This window comes from Eptatretus burgeri, chromosome 18 (assembly GCF_056783735.1).
Source record: "Eptatretus burgeri isolate ZD-2024b chromosome 18, Ebu_testis_v1, whole genome shotgun sequence".
Lineage (NCBI taxonomy): Eukaryota > Metazoa > Chordata > Myxini > Myxiniformes > Myxinidae > Eptatretus > Eptatretus burgeri.
In genome coordinates, this window is record NC_140978.1 from 40100699 (window position 1) to 40128020 (window position 27322).

The 27322-nt window shown below is 42.6% G+C and overlaps 2 protein-coding genes across 4 annotated transcripts in view; both read left to right on the forward strand.

Moving 5' to 3' along the window:
• LOC147008946 (tectonic-3-like) overlaps nucleotides 1–4392 on the forward strand; it is an 80938-nt gene extending 76546 nt beyond the window's left edge. Inside the window, exon 14 of the mRNA XM_085864237.1 lies at nucleotides 1834–4392. Coding sequence (XP_085720363.1) covers nucleotides 1834–2070 — 237 coding nt within the window. The 3' untranslated portion in view covers nucleotides 2071–4392. The remainder of the gene's footprint in view (nucleotides 1–1833) is intronic.
• The window catches only part of LOC147008948 (reticulon-4 receptor-like 2), a 35003-nt gene continuing 9735 nt past the window's right edge, over nucleotides 2055–27322 (forward strand). The window contains exons 1-2 of one of the 3 annotated variants that reach the window (XM_085864238.1): nucleotides 2055–2076; nucleotides 17625–17759. In XM_085864238.1, coding sequence (XP_085720364.1) covers nucleotides 2070–2076; nucleotides 17625–17759 — 142 coding nt within the window. In that variant the 5' untranslated portion in view covers nucleotides 2055–2069. Of the gene's footprint in view, nucleotides 2077–17236; nucleotides 17506–17624; nucleotides 17760–18058; nucleotides 18116–27322 lie in introns of those variants that run through there. The other 2 variants (XM_085864240.1, XM_085864239.1) reach the window with 2 other exon arrangements.

Here is a 27322-nt window from a genome sequence, read left to right on the forward strand (position 1 = left end):
GTTCTGGTTGACGCCGGCCAGCTGCTGTACCACGTCGTGTGGCCAGTTGCCGGGACCGCAGGAGAACTGGCTGCAAGCTTCGGCGCTCGACTGGCCCACTACCCTCCTGGCTCCAACAAAATCGTCCTGTTCGACAAGTACGACCAAGAAGCTCCTAGCGTAAAGGACCATGAGCAGACGAGAAGAGGAAGAGCCAAGGAAGTCCGGCTGACCCCAAACACCCCCTTTCCATGCCGAGAAGCTATTCTTCACAATGCCACAAACAAGAGTCTGCTCAACAACATCCTATGCGACTACCCCCTTCCACACAACATCCAGCTCGCCAACAAGCTGGACTGTGTCGTCACTCATGCTGAGACAGACGTCACCCTCTGCAGCTACATGCTGAAGGTGGCGGCAGACGGCGCCCAGACCATCCACATCCTCAGTGATGACACTGATGTCTTCCTCCTCCTGGTGTACTGGACATCGAGGATGTGGGTTGTCGGCAAGATTCAAATGGAAAAGTGGAATGGCAATGTCCTGGACGTCAACGAAACCGTCAAGCGGTTGGGCCTCAGAAAGTGCAGCCAGCTTCTTGGTGTCTACGTGCTGTCAGGCTGCGATGCAGTTTTGTACCCCTGTGGAAAAGGAAAGAAGTCGGTGCTCAAGCTCCTGGAGAAAGACATCCCATGTCTCAATCAAGTGCTCAGACAGCCTGGCACTACCCATGCTCAGCTCAAGGTGACAGCAGACAGCTTCTTCTTACCCCTCTATGGACAGAATAGCTGTATGACAATGAATGACGTGCATGCTCGCTTCTACCGTGGCCGTAAGAAGCCTCCGCCACTGAAGAAACTGCTGCCGACTGATATCAACCTGCAACTGCACGTGCTCCGAGCTCACCTTCAGATGCTACTGTGGAAGGCAGCGGACAAACATGACCCACCCCAAGAAGCTCGAGATATTGCCAACTTCGGCTGGAGCATCGAAGGCTGTACCATCACACCGGCCATCTCAACAGTGCCAGTTGCTCCCCAAGCGCTCCTGGATGTAGTGAGCTGCAGCTGCACCATAGGGCAAGGCATGCAGTGGCGCACGCTGCAGCTGCAACAGCACAGGCCTTTCATGCACGGACTACTGCAAGTGTGAGGAGAAGTCGCCTGCTGTAGTTGTTTCACCAGCAAGCAGATGGACATCGAAGATGACGAAGGGGAGCGAGGTATAGATGATGATGATGAAGAGTAGTAGAGGATTGTGACCATTGATGGCTAGTAATACCATGCTCCATGTCTCTATAGAGGTCATGGTACTGTGCGTCAGATGTCTTTGGTTCCATCATCATGTCTTATGAACAATAACATACTGTACATTAAAGTTTTTTAGTTGAGCTTTGACCTTCATTTTGACATTGACTTTGACCCCGTAATCCAAAATAATAACTCCAGAAATGGACTCCCCGCACTCTAAAACCCCTAGAAAGAGGAATTACACGGCCCTCTAGGTCATCGAGATCAAAAATTGAAAATTGGCCAACATCTCAGATGGCGACGACCACCATCTTGAATCTTGAGAAATGCTCAACCTTGCATAAGTAGCAACCAAGCTAATTTGGCTCTCCTAACTATATAGAACACATTTCCATGAAAAAAGTTCGCAGTAGTTTACATTGCAGGGTCAACATTTTGGCAACCTGACTAAGATTTCGGACGCAACTTTTTCTTCATTTTCTATGATCTAGTGGATCCTGATTCGAATTTGCTTTTAATTCTAACTGTGAATATCTGCCGTGCTGAAACTGTGGGAAATAATGCAAACAGCAAATGATATCTCTTCTTTCCACCCACTCCACAGTGCATTGCACTCAATAACAGTTGGCAGCCACTTCTTGTCACAACTACTGTGACCTTTATTGAGATTGTTCGGCAGGCTGCTCCTGCCTACAGGGTTGCCCCTCAACTGGATGTCCGCCTGCCCTCTGACCTCTTCTTTCCATTCATGCAGAGTTGGGCTGAGAAGAAGATGGGAAGCTGGAGTGTAGTGATCCTAGCCATCTTCCTGCATGTCATGGTCACCCAGAGAAAGGGGTGATGCCCGGTATTAAAAGTGAAATAAGTAGATGGAGTCATTGTTAAATTCAGTTATGATTGGTCCTTTAGCGAGTCCGATTAACCACCGTTTTACATAAATATTGTATGCAAGGGATGCACTTTCACCAGGCATGAAATACTGTTCTGATGCAGCTATAGTTGATTTCATTTAAGCTTATGGAGCTATAGCTCCCCCTTCCCCCCCAACCCAACCTCATTCTGCAAGACAGTGCAATTTACTCCCCTTCACTATTTGAGAAATTACATAAATAATTAAAGAGCAATAATTAAAGATGTTCCCAAAGGAAAAGAATAAAAAATCAAGTGCGGAACTTGCACAAGATCTGGCACAGACATCAGGGGTTCAAGTTGACCCATCAACTCTGAGTCTTTTCTCAAAAGTGGTCTCCATGAGTGAGTTGCTGTCAAAAGTCTTTTTTGCATAAAGTCAACAAAGCACTGTAATAGTGAACATCTGAGGGGCAGGTACCACTGGGGTTCTCATGTATGTACTACTTGTGAATGTTTTGCAGTTGTAGAGTAACCCAGATCGGGTTTGAAATAGCAAAGGGCTTACCTTGTGTAGCTTTTCTTGGTTGCTTTATGCAGCTTTTTTGGCTGGAAGAGCACGGGGATTAATAATTATATATGCTGCATATCCAAAAGTCTTAGGCCACCACATTTTTTTTCCTCAAGTCAATGGGGTTGTTAACGCTGTCCCGTCAGTTGCTCTGAAGCTATTTGCTTCATGAATAGCCAAGTCAAATGAAACTTCGCTTGTCGTATGCAGTTTATTTACCCAATTTATGTCCCCCCCCCCAGGGAATTTCAAATGGGCTGAAACGGTTCACCCGTGCAAGACATAGGAATCGGGCAGGCATGTATTCTTAAAAAACAATAGAGTTCAGAGAACACGATAACCTGTGGAGTGTTCAAGTATCTATCATGCTTCAATTCTAATAAAATAATGATTTTAACGATCGCTTTTTTTAAATCCGGAATTTTTTGTGCTACTGAAATAGTCCTGCTAGAAGCGGTCCCGAAGACCACCCTTATACACCACCTGATTGAACCTTTATTTAAATTGAAGTACTCAAAAACTAGAGATTCTACAGTACTCAAGTATATAATTAAATTTAAATAAAGGGTTTGGGCCGAATAAATTAATTAATTCCGTGTTTTACTGCAGTTTTACCCAGTGTCTATTACATCACCCTATCTCACACATTGCAGAAGTTATTCATGCCTGTTGTCTGTGTCCATTATGACATCCTTTAAAACAGTGTTTCCTGTTTGTAATGATTTTCAATTTTGTTTGACTGTAAGATAGGCAGAGTAAAAATATTATCTCACTCCTCTCTGCGCATGCACAATCTGGACAAATTCAAAGCTAAGGTATGGTAAAACTAGAAACTTGTCTTCCTATGCATGTTCTGATTCTTGTTCAAAATATAACATTCGAGTTAAATAAGTTTTTCCTCGATCATAAACTGATAAGACAGATGAACGGACAGACAGACATGAACCAGTTGCTTAACCCTGGTTTTTGGCTTCGCGTGCGCGGCGTAATAACAGCTTTATTAAACACACAAGACAACACAAACCGAGTTCCGATGAAAGATAGACGGAAAGAAATGAAAAGAAAAATAAATCAACACACACTTAATCCAGAAAATCCAAGACCGAAGGCGCCATGAGCACTCAAACTCTCACACACAAAGGGAGAGGCCAGGCAAGGACTCAATGATAGAGTGGGCAGGTGGCTTGGGGAAAGATCTTGGGTGAGCTCAACTTGTCACAAGCTCGGCACCCTCAAAAGGACAACGATGAAGCCCCCAAAGCCCTGACTTTTTTTTTCACCCCGAATGGTCTGACTCACTGCACCTTTCTGCCAGCATCCATGTGCGAACTTTTATCCCCTCCCCCGCAGCCATGCCTCATGGGGGGTGGGATTGTTGGCCTACACACGGACTGCTGACATCCAAATCGTCCCCTCTCCTTGCCTTGTTATTTTTACAGAAAAGACATATTAATTACATTTTCCTACCTAATTCCTATGTCAACGAAACCCAAACCTCACCCAAAACAGAAAACAGGACAACTTCACTGTAATGGGTCCCTGGTTACAGAAAATGTTCATATCTACACAAACACATGGAACACACTAACTTAACATTCTGGATAGTATATACCCCATCCAACGTAAACACACACACACACACACACACACACACACACACACACACACACACACACACACACACACACACACACACACAAACACACAGACACACACACACACACACACACACACACACACACACACACACACACACACACACACACACCTAGCACCTCTTTATTGGAATTGTGACAAGGAATCCCTGTACTACACCAGCACTTGCTGCAAGGGTTCTGACCAACTGTGGGTGCCTGTCACACATCCACCCTGTTTCGGTAACCATTACCAGTTGATAAGATGTCCAAAAGTAACCTGGTGTAAAGATGTAAAAAAAATTAAATACGGATTGCAGCTCAGCTGGAATCTGTGAAAAATACAGAACCGCCCATGACATAAAGCAATGTCAGTTGCTACCCTGCTAACCCAATCACCAGTCAGCCTACATTGGCTTTCAAAGCCTTTTATTGGCAAATCTCGAGCCCATCCCTCAAGGGAAAAAGGAATCAATCCATGGACACATTTCTGTGTACATTCACGTGTTTCTCACAAGGTTGAACTCTCCTTATCTGTCTATCAGGAAGAAAAAGATCCTTCCAGGGCCAAAAGTTTCCATTTTTATTTTTAGGATGACATTTTGAGGATCAAGTTGTGATGTTTTCAATCTGCAGTGAAGGAACATTTTTCAGATGTTTTTGAAACATATTTTTCTCCAATGACTCTTTTAAGAATTTTCACTGAACCGTGGACATCTTTGAGTTGTAGCTCATTTGCTGTGATCTCTTGATACTTCTTTAAGTTGTTACAAGGAGTTGATTAAAATTATCCTCATGGCTTTGTCAATGTTACATAAGAGATGGGAGCAGGGGGATACCAACAGCAGAGATGAAGGACAAAATAGAGAGAGAATTGGACAACTTATGGGTGTGGGGAGGAATGAGGGGTAAGGGAGGATGCTTGTGGTGGAAAAGATGGCCACAGAAGTAAACTCTCAGGAGGGAAAAACTGGAAATTTAGAAGGGGAGGGCTTGAGGTGGGGGTGGGGGAGGGGGCAGGGCTGGGGTTAATGAGGGTAGAAAAAAATCATAGTTTCGGATTGTGAATGATCTCAGATGTGGTGAACAGCTGTCTTGAAGATCAGTGGGGGTGAGGGGGGAAGAATGAGGTTGAAGAGAGTGTGGAAGCCGGTTCCACAGGTGGGAAAAGAGAGGAACGAATGAGTTGAGGTGAGAAGTGATCCTGGATTTTGGGAGTTTCACCAGAAGGGGGTTGTTGGCGGTCTGTGTGTGCCCTGCAGAAACCTGGGGGGGGGGGAGTTGTCAAAGCACAGAAAGAGCAGAGGGTGCAAGACCAGAAAGGAGGCACGAGAAGACAGAGAGACCACGGACCTGTCTGCGATGGCGAAGTGTTAAGCCCATAGACTTCATCGCAGAGATTCCAATGATCTTGAAGGCCTTGGTTTCCATGCCGTTAAATTGAGCACGGTGTGAGGCAGGGATTCCAGCCCAAAGGGGAGAGCAGTACTCCATCAAGCTGTGGATGAAGGCCTTGTCGGTGGATAGTTCAGGTGTTCCAAGGAAGGACTTTGTATGATGGAGGATGCCCAGTTGGCAACTGGCTTTGGAAGCCAACCTTGAAATGTGGTTTGCCCAAGAAAGATCATGGCTGATAATGAGACCCAGGAGTTTAAACGACTGAACTTCCTCAAGAGGATTGGTAAGAAAGTAGATAGGATGTGTTGGCCCCTTTATCGTAATTTTGAACTCACCCAATTAAGTTGCCTTTCACATCTATTTCTATTCTGTCCAATTCTTTCTTTTTCATCCTCCTTCTTTTTTGTAATTCCCCCAAATTTTGATATATTTGTTTTGTGATTTTTCTTGTCTTTACAATGATTGTGATGCTCCATGCAATTTATCTTTATGGGTGTTACATTTTCTGCTCGCTCCTGTTCTTGCCATTTTCCAGCAAGGTAAGTTAAGGATCCAAGTTCAGGCTTGCTTTCTTCATGCTCACATGTGATGTTTCATGACCTGTTGAGCATGTTATGATCATATCATGACCAATTTTTACAGTTGTTCGGTGTCCCTGGTTTAACTCCAACAGGCCGTCACCTCCTTCACGTCCAGGTAAGTGTATAAGGGTCATCCCAAAATATGTCACTGTTGAGAATAATTGAGGAGATTAAACAGTTACCTGCAAGTGAGAGTGTTGACTTGGGTTTGGTTAATTGGAGTAGAAAAGATTGCTGGCAGGGATAGGTGAAATGAGATGAGAAATGCATGGTGATGAGTCTTCACCATTGGGTGATAGCACTAAAACCGATATATCGCAGGATATCTGAAAAAGTTGTGAACGGATTCGGATGAAACTTGGTGGACAGGTTAAGTGTGCGACAAAGAAGAATTGGTTAGATTTTGGTGAAGATCTGAATCTGGATCCGGATACGAGAATTAATATTTAAAGTGATTCTTCACCATTGAGAGATTGGGTCAAAAACTATATTTAGCACAATATCTCAAAAATGTATTAGGCCCGATATGTTCTACTTGACCAGGCATTGCGTGGCGGAGGTATGCACTCTACCGAGTGCCCTTGAAGTTGTTGATTATTTTCTCGTTTTTATTTTTTGTTGGCTATAATTTAATGCTTCGATTTCAGTTCCTTTGTTTGAAGCTTTTGATCAAAATCGATATTCTTTCTCAATCAAAGTTCATATATCGATGTTCTTTTACATTCTCAAATTCAATTCCAGAATTTGTTCTCATTTGTCCTCCGGGGGGGAGTGGTGACATTTTGTTTGTTTCCTTCCTCATCGCCACCTCCTTCCCAGTTCTTGGTAGAATAACTTTGGCCTATTTTCAAAGACTTTGTTTTCTTTTATACTTTTGCTTGCATTGTCACATTTGTATTCTAACTTTTGCTGGAATGCCAATTGACTTTAACTTTCTCCTCTTTGTATTAATATCTATCTCTCAATATATTTAGATTTTGTTTCTTAGCTTGGGTCAGCTAAGTCCATTCACTATGGGTCTTTCGTCCCTTTCATGAATTATTCTAGATATTCTGTTTATTTTCATTGTTCTCGTTGCCCTTTTGAGTCTGTTTTCAAGGTGGTGTTCAGTTTCTGTTGGAAATGCTTGGCCTTTTCCTTGTGGCTTGTATATCTGTTAGTTTATCTTGCTTATACAGTGCTGCAGCAAAACCTAAAATGGTGATTGCACTTTGGAGAGTGTTTTGGTTATCTGAGTGTTCAATTTGTTTTCTTTACAAGTAATTAGGTCTATTTGTTGTTTTGGATTCAATAGATGTTATTTTCACTGCAGGGCAGTGCTTTGACTTCCGATCTTTTGTTGGTCAGCTCTTCTTTCAGTTTGTATATTTACTAATCCATTTCATCATACTATCTTTCCTCTCATTCAACCTCATCTCATTCCTCATTCTCCTCTACTGCGATTGCTCTTTACACTGGTTCCACTTCTGCTGAATTGACATTATCTTCATTTGTCGTGGGGCTTGTCCCACTTTCCTGTATCACAGTTTGACACCATCACTCAACTTCTGGTTGGAGCTATGATTTGGATCCATACTCTCTTCTGTGTCATTCTTACTTGGCTCCAGTTTCAGGGCTGCCAAAGTTAAGGTCCTCTGGGATGATTCCTTCTGAAGAGTTTGTGATATCAGTCTCTCCATCGCTATAATTAGTCTTGCCCCGAATGCAGTTGCGACACTATTGCATTTTGCGGTGCGTGCGTGCACACATGTACACGTCTATATCTCTTAAATTTTTCTCCTCTCTGCAACTGCTTGTCCAATCATTGGGAAGCTTTAAACATAGGAGGGACTCACCATTGGAGAATATGTTATTGATAGGTCACATGGTATAGCAGCCATATTGGAGGATTAAAGGGAAAAATTGGACATCTTCTCCGAAACTGCTCAACGAAAAAAAATTAAACTTGGCATATGTCATCAACTCTCCATGTGGTATGAAGGTTGATGATGATGTCATCATCTGTGAAGTGGTATTCCAGCCACAATTGGTTGAATCAAAATCCTTAGCCGAAAAATCTGAAACTTCATATATCCTATATATGACACGATGTGAGTAAAGAACTTATTAAATTTATGACGTCATCGGGCACCTGGTCTGGCAGCCATATTGGATTGAAAATAAAAACATAAAGAATCTTCCTCTCCAGAACCGCTTAACAGGTAAATGTGAAACTTCATCTACAGTAAGAACCCGACATTTGCAGGGGATACATTCCTGAAAAATGCCGTGATTGTCGAATCTGCGAATGTCAGGGCATTGTTTCAATGGGAAAAGGGGGGATAAGTTCCCGGCGGTTCATGATTCATAAGGGACTATTTTAAAATTTTATGAACATGAATGCACTTGATTAAAGTTACATTAAAAAATGCTTAGCCAAGGAAGAAACAACAACAACAGCAGGTACTATTTCCAATTTTTATTTAAGATACGATGTAATGTTTGATGTGACAATGATGATGAGTTAGAATCCAGTGAACAACTCTGAAGAGGATACAGATGAGGGTGCTGATTTGTCGTGCACTGAAGGGGATGCAGGCGCCCGCAAATACTGCGAATACGCAAAGCACAGGGCCGCAAATGTAGAAGCAGGTCACATTTTATGAACCGTGAATATGCAGGGTCCGCGAATGTCAAAGCCACGAATGTCAGGGTTTTATGGTATATGATCAACAACTAGCCAAGGGGAATATAGTTTGAATTTTTTCATATTCACCTTGATTGATGCAATGTTGCCTTAATGTGCACAAAAATGATTGTTAGATATCCTAATGATCAATATATCTATAATAATAATAAATGTGTGTCTCCTCCATAACTGCAGAACCATGAAACGTTGTGGCCTGAGCATTTGCATGCTTACTAAGGGAACTCCAAGGGAGTACATGAATTAAAACTGGGTGCTTGAGTAAAGTTAAACACCCATTTTGAAGATAATTAACAGATTACCTTCATGAAAGGCTTATCTTTGGTCAGCCCAACTTCACCTCACAGGGGTCTTAGCCGGCATTTTGATTCGGCTTACTAAAAATGCCTTGCCTTGGAAACATGATATATTCTCTCACGCACTAATTAAAGTATATAATCGAAATATGATTTCAGAGTTGAGGATCGGATCTCGTAGACTAAATAAGTGTCAAAATCTTGAGTGAAATCTGAAAATTTAAAGAAATTACTGATTCTTATTACTCAGCATATATCTTATAAGCTTTAAGCAAGTCTGTGCACCCTCCTTCTCCATATTTACACAAGAAAATGTGAAATTGCCAAAGCATTACACTTTTTCTACCGTTCTGTTTTTCTATTGCTATTTGTTTTTTCCCAAAGTATAACTTAATTGAGTGCAACAAAAATAATTAAGCAGGCGAAGTCTCCCACGGTGTGAGCAGTGGGCATGGTGATCGCAGCTTGGTTCTCCATGAGGACATCCCCGGAGTTAGGAAGACAAAACAAATTTGAGGATTAGAATGAATAAAACAATGGGACAAGTGTATTATGAGTTCAAGAGAGAATTGAAAAGTGTTTTCAGTGGCTCCAAAGCAATGAGTCCCCACACCACAGCAGGATGGCCAAGAGGTACGCACACTCACTCTCAGCTTGGGTTTGAATTGTTTCACCTTTTTGTGCGATGTGCTTTCATTTAGGATGTTATTTCATTTCTTTAGGAGCTTGGAGTGATGTTATCTTCTGTATGAAAGCAAATTAGATGTTTGTTTGTCACACTAATCATCTAAGCTCCCAAGGTTGATGGGGAAGGAGTAGGGTGGGAGGAGGAAGGGATGGGGTAGGAGGAGGAGGAGGAGGGAGGAGAAGGAATGCGAGTCTGGAGGGAGGGTGGGTTGGGAGGAAGAGGAGAAGGGAGGAGAAGAGATGTGAGTCTGGAGGGAGGGGTGGGGTGGGAAGAGGCATGGAAAGGGGTGGGAGGAGGGAGGGGAAGGAGGTGAGGTGGGAGGATGGACTCAGCATTACCTGGCAACACCAGGTACCTTTGCTGGTAACCAATAAAGCTATGGATAATGGCAATGCATTTGATATAATAGGGTGCATGGATAATATGGGTATGTGGGCCATAATAGCAGTGGGCCGTAATCATGGCATGTTCAGTTGATGATGGTATTTTTGTTCATAATGAATGCGTGAGGCAAGACTATGCACTCCACCAAGTACCATTCTACAGTAGTTCTGCCAAGTCTTGTTGAGGGCTTCCCCTCATTTCAGAGCTGCTTGCTGGGACTTTTCTCCCAAGCATCAGTTGAAGACATCCTTTGTGGCAGTGCTGGATGCAATTGAAGCTACTATCTCTTTAAACTGGGAGTATGGAGGGATGGGTGAGGGTAAGGACCTTAATATTGCAGTCTGGTCAAGACTGCATAGTGTCTGCATGCAGAAACTTCAAGTCATCATGCCATACGCACATATTATATGCAGGAACACAAATACGAGAGGAGAGTCCTACACATTCCCATGCTCGCTTCACTATTAATATGACTCGATGTGACTGCAAATGCTTTTGCCCTAATGCGTCTGCAGGAGTGGGATGCAGATATCTCTGAGGTGTTGTGCTCGTGACAATCTATTGTTGGTTGTTGAATCAACTAGCAGTAATTATTGCTTGAGGAAAGATAGTCCACCTTGTCCAAAATAAATTATGTAAAAACAATGTTTATCATCCAAACTGGAGAATTTGCACGTTTGCATAAAGTTGAAAAATGATGACATTGTCAAGATATCCAGAAAGAAAATGGTGTTGAAGAGGTGTGACTGCTGATGTGAATCAAGAGAAAAGGTGTTCTGATATCATGATTTCAAGGTCAGTTATCAGGCTTCTTAAAATATCTTGCTTAGAAGATAAAGGAATTTACTGTTTTAACCCAAAAGAAGACTAGAGAGGGAATATTTATTATGCCTGTGCAGCCAAAGGCCTTGTGTTTTCAAGTTGTCCATCTGACTGTGCGTCTTCCCATGTGTGCCTAGTATATTTTCGTTACCGTGATAACCTGTAAACTTCTGAAAGGATTTTGACCAAACTTGGCAAAAGTATGTACAATGATGCAAAGATGAACTGATTCGATTTTGGGTTCAAAGGGTCAAAGGTCATGTGACTTTTAAATGAAAATCTTTGTCACCACAATAACTGATGAGCCATAGAAGGGATTTCAACCAAACTTGGCACAAGTATGGATTGCGATACAAAAATGACCTGATTCGAATTTGGATCCAATAGGTCTCTGGTTCGGGGGAGGGGGGGTTGCTCGTGTGGTGAAATCTAAGCTCCTCGTTTCCACCTCATAAAGCTGAGTTTTACGAACCAGATTTGTCGTGTTTTTGTTGTTGCCTACGTTGAGGTGTTTCTGTTGTATTCTGTGCAATATTTCATGTTAATTTGTTCGTTGTTTTGTGTTATTTGTTTTGTATTGTTCAAAGCCTAGCTGATACGGCCTTCACTCGGATAGAAAATGTATCTTGCTTTTTAATTATATCCTGGGTATATTCCCGGGCATCTTGCTTCTACACTCGGGAGGGAAAAAAAAAATGAGCCAAGTTAGTTTTTTCAAATTTGGAGCCATAGATGTGCAGTACATATTCCAGTTTAAATTGATTGCTCTTGTTGCAGTAGCAAAAAGCCCTTCACGTGATTTACAGCAATTTTTATGAAAAAAGAAAATCGTGTTTTAAGAAGTTTTGTTCTCCCAAAAACCAAAAAATACAAAATTTCTGTATTTTCGCCTTTCATCTTGAAAGGTTAATATCTCAGGTAAGACAAAATAGATCAAAATTTTACACATAAAAAAGGAAGATCAGAATGTTTTGAGTTGTGTCACAAAATTTTTTTTTTAAATATATTTTATTGTTCGACGTACTGTCTACTTTTAAAGATCTGCAATGCATGTTTAGAGTGTTGTCATATTTTTTGACTGTTTAGTGCAGATGCAGTGCCTAAATTGCTCTAATTTATGACTTGTACAGTTTCCCTTAAGGTCATGTTTTTTGTGTTCAAATTTAGAAATGCCTCCAAACAAAGAGAAGTTCCATGCTGATGGAAATATTAAAAATCGAATTGCTCGTTTTCGTCAAGCGGGCAACACATATTCTGAAATCCACATGCTCCTGAAGAAGGAGAAAATCCCCATTTCTCTGCTTTCCATAAAGAGAATAGATCTAGAGTTCCAGAAAAAACTGGTTCTACGACAAGGAAGAAGGAATCTGGTAGGCCTCGAGCCACTACAAGTAGAGATGACAGGTGACTGAAATTCTTAGTTCTCCAGGAAAGAGAGAAAAGCATGCGGAAACTGTCAGAGGAGTTCAGAACTGCTGAAAACAAGACTGTTCCCAGAAGGACCATCACAAGAAGGTTGACTGATGCTGGTTTTGCCTCAAGAAGATGTGCTAAGAAGCCTCTATTATCGAAGAAAAACATTCAGGACAAATTGCACTTTTTGGCCAATTATGGGAACTGTGATTGACTGGTTTCAGAGAGTTCATTGAAGCGATGAATCATGATTTGAGCTTTGCAGTGATACCCCAGAACGTTGCCTTTGCAGATCTGATGTTAGACTCAACCCTGATTGCATTCCAACAACAGTGAAGCATGGAGGAGGTGGAATCATTGTCTGCGGTGCATTTTCTTCTGCTGGTGTTAGTGAGCTGATAAGGTGTGAACAGTCAATTACTGCCAAGGAATACCAGAAAATATTAGAGAAAGGATTACTTCCCAGCCTCCAAAAGTTATTTCCTGGACAGAAAAGTCAATAAGTCACTTTTCAACAAGATAATGCCCCTCTCCAAACTGCAAAAGCCACCAAAAAGTGGTTGGAGAGAAAAAGTCCCTGAAACTTATGTTCTGGCTTGGTCAGAGTTCCGATTTGAACCCCATAGAGAATCTTTGGGCCTACATTCAGCACAAACTTATTGGAAGTAAATTTGGAAATTTCCATCAACTTTGGGAAGCTGTGAAACATGCATGGGACAAGATTGACATTTCTCAATGCAAGAAACTTTCTGAAAGTTTGACCAAAAGGCTAGATTATTGAAAGAAGGCTAAGGGACAAGCTATTCCATACCGATTTGTACAGTTATTTCTGCATGTTCTGGTGTCTTGGTGGTTTTTTTTTAATGTACGGTAAAAAATAGTGGTGACAAAAAAAATGTTAAAAAATTGACGGCTCATTTTTTTTGCTCCGGAGTGCATTTCCTCAATACTATCCTATCTCCTTTCCTCGCTTCAGAAAATCAAAACAAACAAACAAACAAAAAAAACTATTTTTCAATCCATACGTGGTGTAATGATTCTCATTTTTACTTCAATTTCCTTCTGCTTCTGGTTCTACATCTTCCTCTTTTCTCTTACCTGAATCTACATTAAATATATACGTTTCTTCTTTAAAAAAAAAATAATAATTTCAATCCTTGTATCTCCCTCATAAATGTTGCATGTATTCTTCTTCTCCACCATAATATGTCTCTTCTTCTTCCTCTTCTTTAAAATGTCTGCTCTGTGCCTTGTCCTCCAACCTCCCATTCATACAGCGCTACGTTTCTTCATGTGTTCAACAAGTTTTCTAATCTCCCATTCCATGATCTTTATCTCCGTTTGTCAAAGTTGAGAATTTGGAATCAGAAAAAGCATCCAACCTCCCCCCCCCCACCCCTCATAGCTTCATGTACCCCCTTTCTGTATCCCTCTCCCCCCACACCCCACACACATAATGTTTCTCCCACACCACTCACACAAAAATCTTCCCCCACACACCACATACTCAAACCTTCCCCCCGCGCTGCACACACCGATGCTGCTTCAACTCACGCAACAATGGATGGTAGCCATTAATGTCAGAGATGGGATCAGGGCCATCTCTCTGGGCAAGTCTTGTGCTTTTGATACAGTATAGTACCCCCGCCATACTCTCCAAACTCTCTGCCTATGGCAACCAAAGCCAGCTCCACACATGGCTTTCTGACTTTCTCCACTCTCGTCGTCAACGTGTGGCACTCAACAGAATCCTTTCATCTCCTCTCCCTGTCAAGGCTTGAGTGCCCAAGACAGTGTTCTTGGCCCAGTCCTATTCCTGATCTTCATAAATGATCTCCCTGGCTGGAACATTCCCTCTATTTATTTGTTGATGACTCCACTCTCTACTGTGATTGCCCTCATCCTTCAGGCAGGTAGGCTGCAGTCTCTTCCCTCTCTTCAGACCTTGACAAAACCACAATCTGGTGAAACATTCGGAATATGTTTCAATCATGACAAATCTCACACTCTCACTATCCGTCTCCAAAAGGACTGTCTGGAAACCCCTCAATCCTCTCCCCATCTACTTTCTGAACAAATCCTCTTGAGGAAGATCACTCCTTCAAACTCCTGGGTCTCACTATCTGTCATGATCTATCTTGGGCAAATCACATTTCAAAGTTTACCTCCAAAGCCAACCACCAACTGGGCATCTTCTGTCGTACAAAGTCCTTCCTTAGCACACCTGAACTCCTATCCACCGACAAGGCTTTCATCCACAGCTTGATGGAGGACTGCTCTCCCCTCTGGATTGCTCCCCTGCCTCACATCTTGCTCAGCTTGACACTGTGGAAACCAAGGTCTTCAAGATCACTGTAATCTCCCGCAATGAAGTCTATGAGCTTAACGCTTCGCTATTGCAGACAGGTCAGTGGTCTTTCTGTCTTCTAGTGCCTCCTTTCTGGTCTTGCACCCTCTGCTCTTTCTGTGTTTTGTCCACCAACCCCTCACCCACAGTTTCTGCAGACCACCAGCAACCCCCTTCTGGTGAAATTACCTAAATCCAGGATCACTGCTCACCTCCACTCATTCGTTCCTCTTTTTCCCTGCCTGTGGAACCAACTTCCACATCCTCTTCACTCTTATTCTTCCCTCCATGTTTTCAAGCTGTTCACTCCCATCTCAGATCATCCACAATCCAAAACTATGATCTTTTGTGCAAACCATGGAATTTCCAGTTTTCCCTCCTGAGAGTTTCCTTCTGTATCCATATTGTCCACCCCATGCATCCTCTCCTGCCCCCCCCCCAACCCAAATTTATCCCCACACCCATTGTTTGTCCGCCTCCTTGTCTTGGCCTTCAGCTTTGCTGTTGGTGTTTCTCCCCCTCTCGACTGTTCCTTTTGGCCTGTTGCGGCCTGATCTGTTTCCAGTGAACTCGTACTAGCTCTTTCACGAGCCTAAAGTGCATACAAAAAAAAAAGAAAAAAAAAACCTCACGTTCTCTTTGAAAATCATAACTCGAGTTCAAAGCATCTGATCTCATATCTGTGTCAATAAGTGTGTCCTCCTCTTTCTCTCAGTCCCTCCCGTCTCTCTCTCTCTCTCTCTCTCTCTCTCTCTCTCTCTCTCTCTCTCTCTCTCTCTCTCTCTCTCTCTCTCTCTCTCTCTCTCTCTCTCTCTCTCTCTCTCTCTCTCTCTCTCTCTCTCTCTCTCTCTCTCTCTCTCTCTCTTTAATTTTTCATGTGACCTTTAATTGAGATCAATTGTAACAGAGTGGGTTGACATCTAACGTGGGTGAAGGCATATCCATCGAATTCGTGCTGCTGCCTGTTTTCTAGTCCTCCCATCATCGTTACCGAGTCGATGAGCAGGTCCATATGAATGAGCCTTCATTTTGAAGCAATAGTTTTTGCAACCTGGCAAACAAACCACTTTTGGACCGGGCATGTGCCGTCGGACTCAGGCCACTTCGAATCGGATCAAATGAGTGTCCGAATTGCAATTTGGACCCAACACAAGATCTACCTTAAAGCACTTGATGGTTCCTTGATTGATGCTGAAGCGCTTATTGCACAATAAAATGCAACAGGTACAAACAACCTTGTCATCAATATGAGACTGCAAGGTGTCATTTCAAAATGGTTAAGCCTCACTGATACTCCTTTGAAGGAAGCTACCCTGTCGCTGAAATGTCAGGCTGAGCCTTTGTTCTCATATAATGACATTACAGTGTGATATGGCTTGGTTTAAAAATAAATAAATAATTAAAAATACTATATGTACATCTTTCATGTTCTATTATTTTGTTTTCATCCTCAACTACTTTGCAGTTTGTTGATGATAGAGTCAACCTTAACTTGGACGTTTAACCTCATCACTGTACTCAGGTTACTTGCAGTATGTCGTTTGAGGAACAAGCATCGTATGGGTTAACAGCACTGAGACATAAACAGTGAGGAGTCTGTCAGGTATTGAGCTAACCGAGGCAATTAGTGGCTGAGAAAATAGGGGAGGTGAGTCGGTAAAGGGGTGCAAGGAGAAGGGTACATTGGTGGAGGGGGGAGCTGGGGGGGGGGAGGGGGTTGATGTGCAAATGGAGTCGGGGAGGTGAGGGGTTGATGTGAGAATTGAAATTCTGTTTTCTAATGTTACAAAGATGCACACATCCAACCATTATATACCAAGGTGTATCTTTGTGTGTCAATAAGTGAGTCTTTGAACTAATTTGAGGAGACCAAAACAGGTAAGACAAAGGGTGGAAAGATACCTGGTATTCAGAATGTGAGACAGTGACAAACACAACAGCCTGAACGATCACACGTTTCTCAACCCATAAGGCTGATGCATCTCTTTCCTCTTCCATTCTTCCCCCACTCCCCTGTACTGCTGCAGTGCTGCGTCTTTCTTGTGACACCCCTTCCTCCCTCCCCGTACAGCAAATATCGTGCTTTTTACCAAGATCTCCTGCTCCTCTTGCTCACACATTGTAAATCGTCTCTCTGCTCTGTCCACCCAGACTAACTTTCACCCTCATTGTCAATAATAGTAACTGGGTTTAAAAATCCTGCTTGGCAGAAATGTGATTCGGCTCATAGCTCATGGCCTTGCCCTCAACAACCCTGGTGTCCCAATGGGATTGGGGGGGGGGGGTCACGTGCTAGTCGGTTGACTTTGTAGGCAAACCAAGGTCAGTTCATCTCGATACGGATAGCAGGACGAACAGATGTGAAGGAGGGGCGAGAGGGGAGGGGCAAGGACAGTGTCTATTTTGAGCAGAGACGTAGACAGCAATTCAAGGACAGCTCTGAGTGTTTGATTGGTTTGTGGGGAAATAACCGAAGGTCCTCAAATGATTGGGGGTGAAGGGTGTTGTTCGAAAAGGAGAATGAATGAGATCTCCACAAGGCAATACCATGGACCATCACCCGAAAAGGGACAATAGTGAGATGATAGGGGGGTAGCAGTTTTGCAGGTAGGAGAGGGATGGGGTGGGGAGAGGGGTGCAGGTTGTGCTGCATCGCTGCTGTTTTTGCTGCTCGCCGGTGTTCTCGCACTCACTGGTTGTTTCCCTGTCCCTCTCTCCGTCACCAGTTTTCCGTTCCTCTCCCTATCGCCGGCTGTCCCGTCTCGCTCACTCTCTATCATTGGCTCTTATACCGTCCTTCAGCGACTCTAACCCTCCGCTCTCTCAAACACACGTTCTCAAGTCTAACATGGATACACATGGTAAGAGTTGCACACAATGTACTTATCCGAATTTGTACTGTATGAGGTTTTGGTTTTTCTTCTTTGTTTGTGTGTGTCCTACCTCTTGACCCCTCTCTAGTCTGTGTTTGTGTGTGTACATATATTATGCGTATGTACACACGATTTCTCCTATTCCGACCATTCTCTGTTGACCTTCGGTATCTGAAAACAGGTCTGTTTGATGAAATATGTGTTGTTTATTTATATCTACGGTAGTTGTGAGTTCTCCGATTTCCTACACCCCTCCTCTACCAACATCTGCACTTTTCTTCCTCCAGTTTGACCTCGGATTATTCCGGTAACCCGACCTGCAAACATGGCTACATTATTAACAGGTAATAGAGCAAGCGTTACTGTGGGTCGCTTTCCAAGATATAAGAGCACAGCTTTAACTTGCTGTCCTTCCTGTTGTTCTCCTGCTCATTAACACGCTCCCCTATAACCCTAAGACACCCTGCTACTTCTCACCCAACCTCCCTTACCTCCGGTCTTCCCCTCCCCCCTAATCACATGATTTTTTTTTCGCCTCGATCACCTTTTCGACGTCGGTCTTCTCCCTTTCCCTCTGCTCATCTTCTCGCAAATGAGGATTTGCTGATCCCTACTTTCTATTTTCTCATGCAGTACTCATAAATCCCTTTGCACATCCTCACTCCTATATATATACCATCCCCACTCATTGCATCTGTCCCATGTCCAATCCATACATGTATCGTCTGTTATAACCTTTTCAGGCATTTAAATTCGCTTTTACCATTTTAAAAACGTTTTACATCAATGCAGTGTAAGTCGTTTCACTCTATGAAAGTTAACTTGCGTGGAGTGAGACATTCTACATTCGTTTGGGAACTTCGACGCAGGAGGCCATTCGGCCCATTAAGCCCACGCTATGGTTACCAACATATGGTTGTTTGCCCATGCTCTGTCCTTTTTAAATGCTGAGTGTCAAGCGAATAAAGCAGCACGTACCATTTTAAGCATCTGGAATGACTCGGACGGGGTACGACCAGCGACTCTCCCCAGATGCAGAGTGGCACTCTCGAACTATCACACCACCGAGTCTGCTAATTGTGATTTTAACACAAATGTAAAACTTCAATGATCTCTGTGCCTCCGAGCAAACGTAAAACCCCGAGACAGGTGGCTTGCTAGTTCGATTCGGGTTGCTTGAAGACAGAGAGATATAAACGACTTGAGTAAGAGGTATGGACGGACGCACGCACGGTACGGGATGGGGAGGCTAAGCTAAACGGAGAGAATTAAAACTGAGAAAAAGAAACAAAAGGGGTGAAAGAATGCTTCGAGAAAAATACCAGCTTGGATATGGAGGTCGAAGGGCATGCATGGATGGAACATACGTGGGGACGGGGTGGGTCAAAGTTATCACCATATTTGCAAATGTAAAAAACATAGATAATCCCCGAGGCCACTCAACAAACGTTAGGTGATCACCTTTCATAACTCTGAAAGGGCCTGCTGTTGGCTTAAGATCTTAGGGTCTTGAGTTAAATGTTAATTGTTTCGTTGAATTAACATTAGGTGGGGTTGACTCAGCCTGTCATCCTTCTGAGGTCGGCAAAATGAGTACGAGTTTCCTGGTAACAGGGGGCACTGCATAAGTGGCACAGCTGTGCCCCTTATCCATCAACAGCACAATGATTGATATTGCAGAAACAGTGGATGGTATAATGTGGGGTTTATGACAGGATAGTGGTAGTTGTACGCATGGTAGCGAACGGAATAGGTAAAGTTTGCTCTGAAGAGTTCAAAGAAAGGTTTAGATGTTTCTCTCGTGATGTCACAAGGTCACGTGCCTTTGTTTGTCCGCCATCTTGTTAGTCAAACTTTACCAGCACACTGAATGTTTTTAATTGCACAAATCACTGTTGCTACGCACGATGCCTGAGATGTGTTCGGTAGGACATCAGGAACCCTTTAGAAATTAGCGTGACGGACATGGAAGGAGCACACAAACAACAACAACCACAGCCATGACAACAACTACATGTTCTAAAAGATCCATTTTTCGTGTTTCACTTACATCCTCATTGAGACACAGATGGACATGAAATATGTTTGTGAAATGCAACGTGCTATCTTTTGATTAAACCTGTCAGCGAAACGATAGGGAGGCACACCTAGTTATTATAAATCGTACAGCATTCCAGTACACACTGATCTCCATTCATTTGTGAGGGCGGGCGCGTTTGCTACATAATTTGTAGATGTCGGGATACTGTAGGTCGGGCAGCCGTTGCACGTTAGTGTGCTTCCAAATGAGGGTCAGCAAGTTTCCCGGCAAGCTGTTGGGATCTGTAATCCGAGCAACTTCTAATTTGTGGATATACCGGTGCCTGTTCTGCTTATCTAACTGAGAGAGTTCACAGAACACCGTACTCCACACAGTCTTGAGAAAAACAAGGACATGGGTGGGTTCTGCGAGTATCAAATGTGATTGGTCCTGATGATGCAACATGCTGTAATATTTTGTCCAAGTACTGCTAAACTGGAGGTGTTTTTTTAACACGTTGCATTAGTTCTTCATGCCTGTTGTATGTGTCCTTTATAACGTCCTTAAAGTTTCAAGTTTCCTGTTTGGAATGATTTTCAATTTTGTTTGACTGTCAGATAGGCACACAGACTGAAAATATTAGTTTAATCCCGCTTTTCACTTTATGTGCACAACGACTAACAGTATGAGATAAGCGAGAGTCACTTCCAGTTGCAGATACTTCTTCAGACATTTTGAATGATCCCAATCCAGATCCACATTGTTTACAATCTGGATGACCTACAAAATGGTGGACCAACAGGTGGTGGCATCAGCAGCTTACGTCAGTGAGAAACCTCGACAGGGAAATGGGGAGCCTACTTGATATCAAGGGGTCAAGAGGTTATACTTTCTGGCGTTCTTCCGAGAATATGAAAGGGAATATAATCCGTGAACAGAACAATTGATGTTCGATTGGTGTTTGGAAAATGGTGCTTGCAGCAAGAGTTTATATTTAAGAAACAGTGGAAGCATTTTGGGATGGAAAAGGAATGCTGTCAGATAGATTGGCAAAGTCAAAATAGGAAGGGTGCAAGGATATTGAAAGTGGGAATTAGGAAATATGGCCCTTTTAGGTTGGTGGATAGAGAGATGATGAAAGGAAAAACCAGAAAACAGCAAAATTGGTAGGAACAAGGAAGAAAGAAACTGACAAGAAAGGAGTTTAAAATATTCTATATTAATGGCAGAATTTTTTGTGGATACAAAAAGTCAATGCTCGTCGAAGATCTAGAATGGACAAAAATGGACAAAACAGAACAAAAGGAACAGTAGAGAGAGGGGGGAAACACAAACAGCAGGATTGAAGCACAAAACAGAGGGAAACATGGACAAATAAGGGATGTGGGGAGGAAAGAGGGGGAGGGGTAGAAAAGATCATGGTATTGGATTGGGGGGGGGAAGGTGAACTGAAATGGTGGTGAGTCTTCATGACAGTGACAGCTGTCACGAAGACCTGGCGGGAAGAAGGAGATGAAGATAATGTGGAAGTTGATTCCACAGGTCGGAAAAAAGAGGAACAAATGAGTGGAGGTGAGTAGTGATTCTGGATTTTGGGAGTTCCGCCTGAAGGTGGACCATGTGTGCCCTGCAGAAACCTGGGAGGGACAAAGCATGAAACAGCAGAAGGTGAAAGACCAGAAAGGCGGCAGAGAGAAGACAGAGTGACTACCAACCTGTCTGCAACGGGAAAGCGATAGGCCCATGGGATCGGCTTCATCATGGGAGTTTCCAATGATCTTGAAGGCCTTGCTTTCCATGATGTCAAGCTGAGCAAGGTGTGAGGTAGGGGTGCCAGCCCAGATACGAGAGCAGTACTCCATCAAGCTGCAGATGAAGGTTTTGTCAGTGGATAGGAGTTCAAGTGAGCCAAAGAATGATGGAGGATGCCCAGTTGGTGGTTGGCTTTGGTGGCCAACTTTGAAATGTAGTTTGCCAAAGAAGGATCATGGCTGTTAGTGAGACCCAGTGGTTTGAGTCCAGTGAACTTCTTCAAGAGGATTGGTAAAAAAAAAGTACACTGGGAGGGGGTGGGTGGTGGAGTTTGCTATAGATGGTGCTTTTGGAAAGAGAGAGGTAGTGAAAGTGTGAGATTTCTCAGGGTTGAAAGATATATTCCAAGTGTTTGACCAGCTTGTGATTTTTTTCAAGCTCTGGAGAGAGGGAAATGGCTGCTGCCTGCCTATCTGAAGGATGAGGATTGTCATGGCAGAGGGTGGAGTTGTCAGCAAAGAGATAAAGGGGGTTTTCTAGAGACTCAGAGGTCATTGATGAAGATAGGACTGAGCCCAGAACACTGCCTTGGGCTTAACAGGGAGAGGAGTTGAGAGCCATACTTTGGTTATGAGAGTCGTGGAAGTCAGTCAGCCATGTGTGGAGTTGGCCTTGGATGCTCAAGGCAGAAACTTTGGAAAGCAAGATGGGGTGCCCGACTGTATTGAAAGCTCGAGATATGTCTGGAGAGACGGTCCTGATGTCATGTCTGACATTGAGGGTTTTCATCCATTGTTGTGAGAGTAGAAGCAGCAGGTCCAAGGTAGAGTGACCTGGATATGGGGATCAGTTTTTGCTCCTTTTTTATGCAATGATATTGGCTGATTTCCAAGTGCATGGAAGATGACTGAAGGCAAATGATAGTGTGAAAAGAGCAGAAAGAGGATGTGCAAGGGCATCAAAGCAGGTTTTTTAGAACATGTGAGCTGATGCCGTCAAGTCCTGTAGTTGCACAATCAGAGTCAAAGGTTTCCTGAAACTTCTCCACCTTTTCAGGTGCAAAATATACATGGTCCAAGAACAGTTAGGTTTGACTGGGTCGGGTGGGTACAGAGAGCAAGGGGTTGGGGACACAAGATTTGGAAGCAAATACAGAGTTGAGACATTTGGCCTTCTCACGAACGGAGTCAGCTGTGGTGCCATTTGAAGAGAGGGAAGGGATGGAGAGCATGCATCAGAGACAGACTTAACAAGCTGCCATCAGGTTTTAGAGGAGGGAGGCAAGTTTGAAAGTTCAATTTTGAATTTGAACAGCTGTTGAGCTTCTGAGCATAGACATGCACTTTGTGCAGTTTTGTGGAATGATCTGAAGTTGCCTTCAGTCAGATTTGCTTTCCAGGAAGAGAAGGCAAGTTGTTCCTGAGTAAATGCCTCACCACAAGATTCTGTGTACCACGGGTGGAAAGAAGGTCATGATAACTGGACAAAATCTGATGAATCTGGTCAAATGAGAGAGTAGGTTTCTGTGGAATAATTCCCAGGCTGAGTTAACATCAGGGGCAGTTGATATGGGAGACAAGTCCTGAAGAGAGATGGCTGCTTGCAGTCCCTGCCAATCTGCCTGAGGGAACTGCCAGACTCGCCGGCACTTAAATCCGCTTTTCACTTCATGTGCAAGGGGCAATGATTAACAACATGACTATGACTAACAGCAGCACTCTGAGAATAGCCGAAGAGATGTTGGCTTTTCAGTCATAAGATGGAGCTAAATGAAACAATAGGAAGTTGTGATTATTGTGGATGGAATCAACAGAGCATTGACCAAAGTATGATCACCACCACGCGAAATAAGGAGAAGCTGACATTTTTGGTGTTAACCCTTCATCGTTTTGCTTAAAGGATTAATGCCTGGAATCCCAGCTTCAAATTGCTTCCTGCGGCGGTTAGCTTACCTCGATCAACATCCTACAATATTCCCTCCATTTCTGTACCTGTCTGACGACGCAGAATGACACTGGCCATCACGGTGAAGGCTAGTTTTACATTATGTGAGAATTGTGCTAATGTTGCAGTTAGTGAAACCTTGTTTAATAAGTAGATTATTTGGAAGACAGCATTCAAAGGTTACGAGGTATGCAGGTGTGATAGGGAAAAAAAAATAGGTGCAGCAGTTTTTGTACAGAGACAGTATTGTATCAAGAGAAAGGAATTATATTGGACAAGAAAATGAGGTGAAGCATTCTGTGTGGATTGAGCTAAAGGAAAGTAAGAATATTAATATAAGGTAGTCTGAGAATACTGTCGCAAGGCTCTTGGAGTGAGGGAAGAGCGCAGGACAGGAAGCTTTCAGACGAAATGAGAAAGGCATTTCGATGTGAATTATTATGGGAGATTATAATTTCCCCCTGGAAAGATTGAGTCCAAGATATCAGGTAGGCCCCACAGTGTTGGGGGGCAAAGCAGAGAAAGAATTGCAAGATTTCATGCAGGATTATTATAAAAGCCAGTTTGTATAAATGCTGACAATGGGGAGATAAGTGTTCGATCTGTTTTGGGGGAATGATCCTTGTATGGTGGAGGTAAAAGTAGGTGAGCATTTGAGCATTAGTGACCGCAACATAATTTGAACAAGGCTTTTGTGAAGAGATGTAGTTTGGGTTAACAGAGTAAAATAATGGGATTTTGAAGAGATGAGCGATTTGAATGCTATAGATTAGACCGGGACAACAGGAGGGAAATCTGCTTAATTAGAGAAATGGGAAACTTTAAAGGAACAACTGGGTGAATTACAGAGTGAATATACATATGGAAAAAGTTAAGCACTTCAACAAAATAGTAATGTTTGCATGGGGGTCAGCAAGTTAAATTCTCCATGGGGGTCAGCAAGTTAAATTCTCCTTGGGGGTCAGCAAGTTGTATCAAATTCAAATTTTGTTTCAAACATAAACGAAAGGACCCTCCAAGGACAGGCTGGATTTTCGATTCATTACCCGGCCAAGGCAATTTTGCACACCCAACACATATAGCACAATAGGGGTACAACTTGAAAAAACACTTTCACCAGGTCAGGGTGTGGAGAAGGTAACAATATAATTGCATACTTCCATTGGCAGACTGTGTTACTATGGCCCACAGAGGACTTGGTGAAGCCAAAAGATGGCAAATTATTGTGATGAACAATGGTGGGGTGTCCTACAGTCAAAATGGATTTCAATTTTGCCTCCATCAGACGAGGCTCATGTAAGAGCAAGATATCACTGACAGTGAGACAAACATCAAGGGAATGAATAAACAGAACAAGAATGACATCGTACATTGCACAATACAGTACTTGAGTCATCCAAATAAACAATAGTTGCCATGGCAATAGCAATTTGTCAATTTCGAAAAGTTGACCTATCAAGTGTTTTACATGATTGATTGTTACACATAACAAATTTGGTTGACATATTTTCTAATTGTAGGCCTCATAGGTGTTTTACACGTTTCAGATGGCCTTGACCTTTGACTACGTTTGACCAAATTCTACTCACCTATACTGCACATACGTGCAAATAAGCTGTGTAAGATTCAATTTGATATCTTGAAAAAAATTTGAGGCATGGTAATAATTTCACAAAAAGTCCCATTTGGTTTTTATGGGGTGAAATTGTTGTCATGGTAACCGCTAACATGTCAAAACGGCTAAATTTATCGTTTTGATTTTTGGTAAACCAAGTCTGTGACCCAATATGCAAATTTCAAGTTAATCTGGATGAACATTGATGATTTTCTGTTACCTTGAGCTTTGACCTTTAACCTTAAACAATAGGTTTCAGTGACCCAATCTGCAAATTCTGTTCAAATTTCAAGTTACTCGGATGAAAATTGATGATTTTATGCAACCATGACCGTTGAGCTTTTGACGTCAAAAATAATATGCTTCTTGGTTTTAATTGGTGAACCAAACCAAATATGAAAATTCTGTTCAACCTGGCAGAACCGGATTTAAGTTTAACAGCCCCCGGGACATTCGAGTAGTCGAGGCCCCCTCCCCCACCCCACCACCAATCTTGAAATGTAATGGGAAAAAAATAAAAAGATAAAAAGAGCATTACTGCATATAGATCTATAAAAATTTCACAACACTTTTTTTTAAAACTGAAGATAAATTAAAAGTAAAAATATTTCAAATTAGAAGGGCACTCAGTTAAGCACATATCTCCACCAAGCTGATTCGTTTACGTTTTGTATCCCACTGATAGGCCGGATCTGGATTCAGACCTGAACTAAAAATTAATCAGCTTGTCCTTGTCACCTAACCCCCTCATCCACCAAGTTTCGTCCGAATCCGTCGATAACATTTTCAGATATCATGCTACATATCGTTTTAGCCCAATCATCTCAATGGTGAAAAATCACTGAAAAATTCTCAGATCAGGATTTAGATCTTCACCAAATCGAATCAATTCTTCCTTCTTACATCCAAAACCTGCCCACCAAGTTTCATCCGAATCCATCCACAACATTTTCAGATATTGTGTTATATGTCGGTTTAGCACCATCACTCAATGGTGAAAAATAATTTGAAAAATTATTGGATCTGGATCCAGATATCGAATTGATAAAGTCATTTTGACGGAACGTCAAAAATGCTAGGGGCATAGAAAAAGCCCCTTGTTATGGTATGTGCCATGTGGCAAACAATAGAAAAGAACGGATGTTCCATAGCTTGTAGAAAGTGTCAGATGATATAAAATAAGGCTCATTGAAAAAAATCACGTGTGCATGCTGTACTCCCCTTGTGTTCTTAAGAGGAACCAAGCAATGCTCGAGAAAAGTTCATATAAAGGGGCCTTTTATATGCCCCTTGCATTTTCCTCAAGATGAGTTTGTTCGTACAATTGTAGATTACTTATTTGACACACAAATAAATTGATCGACCAATGCATAAACAAAAAAATGATAGATAGTGCTGCCCTCTGGTGGAAAGCAAGCAGAATTGCATGATGCTCTGACTCATTTGTGGATGATACGTGGATCGTTGAATATGAGCAAAAAGGAGCATAAAAGCAAAAACTATAGCACTTAGGTGGAATTTGTTTCGAAAGCCATTAATTAGACATATTGGCCGACGTATATTGCAAGTTTCAGCTCATTTCAATGTATAGCCTTTGAGACATGAGCGCCAACACATTTCGGACAGACAGACAGACAGACACCAACGTGAATTTTGAGGGTTTTCGTTAAAAACTCATGAATGTGGAAATGCACGTTGCTGAAATTTGGAACATATCACCTCGACGTACAAAGGATTTACTTCTGAAATTTGCAGCCAATGTTGGCTAGTAGAAGCTGAGAAACGAATTTTCAGTCTCTGTGTTAATGTTGCCTTGACCTTTGACCTATTGACCTCAGAAACAATAGGTTTCCAGCTTTTGACTAGCTCTATCAGTTGGTTAGGTTTTGTGAAGATCAGTTTTAGAATTGTGACCTGCAGATGACTGACAGACAAATAGACAGACAAACAAACAAGCATACTTAGGGAATGAAAACACCTGTGAATCTTCAATTTCACAAGTAAAAATAGGAGAGGGAGGAAACACTGAAGCAAACAAGTAGGATGCTTGGGTTCGGAAAGGTTAATGGCGGGAATAAAGATCATGCTTCAAGGATTGAGGATGACAAGACACGGTGGTGCACAGCTTGCTTGAAGCCCTGGAGGGAAGAGTGAGACCAAACAGCCATCTGACAGGTGGTTACATACATGGCAGAAGTGAGGAATAAAACAGTTGAGGTG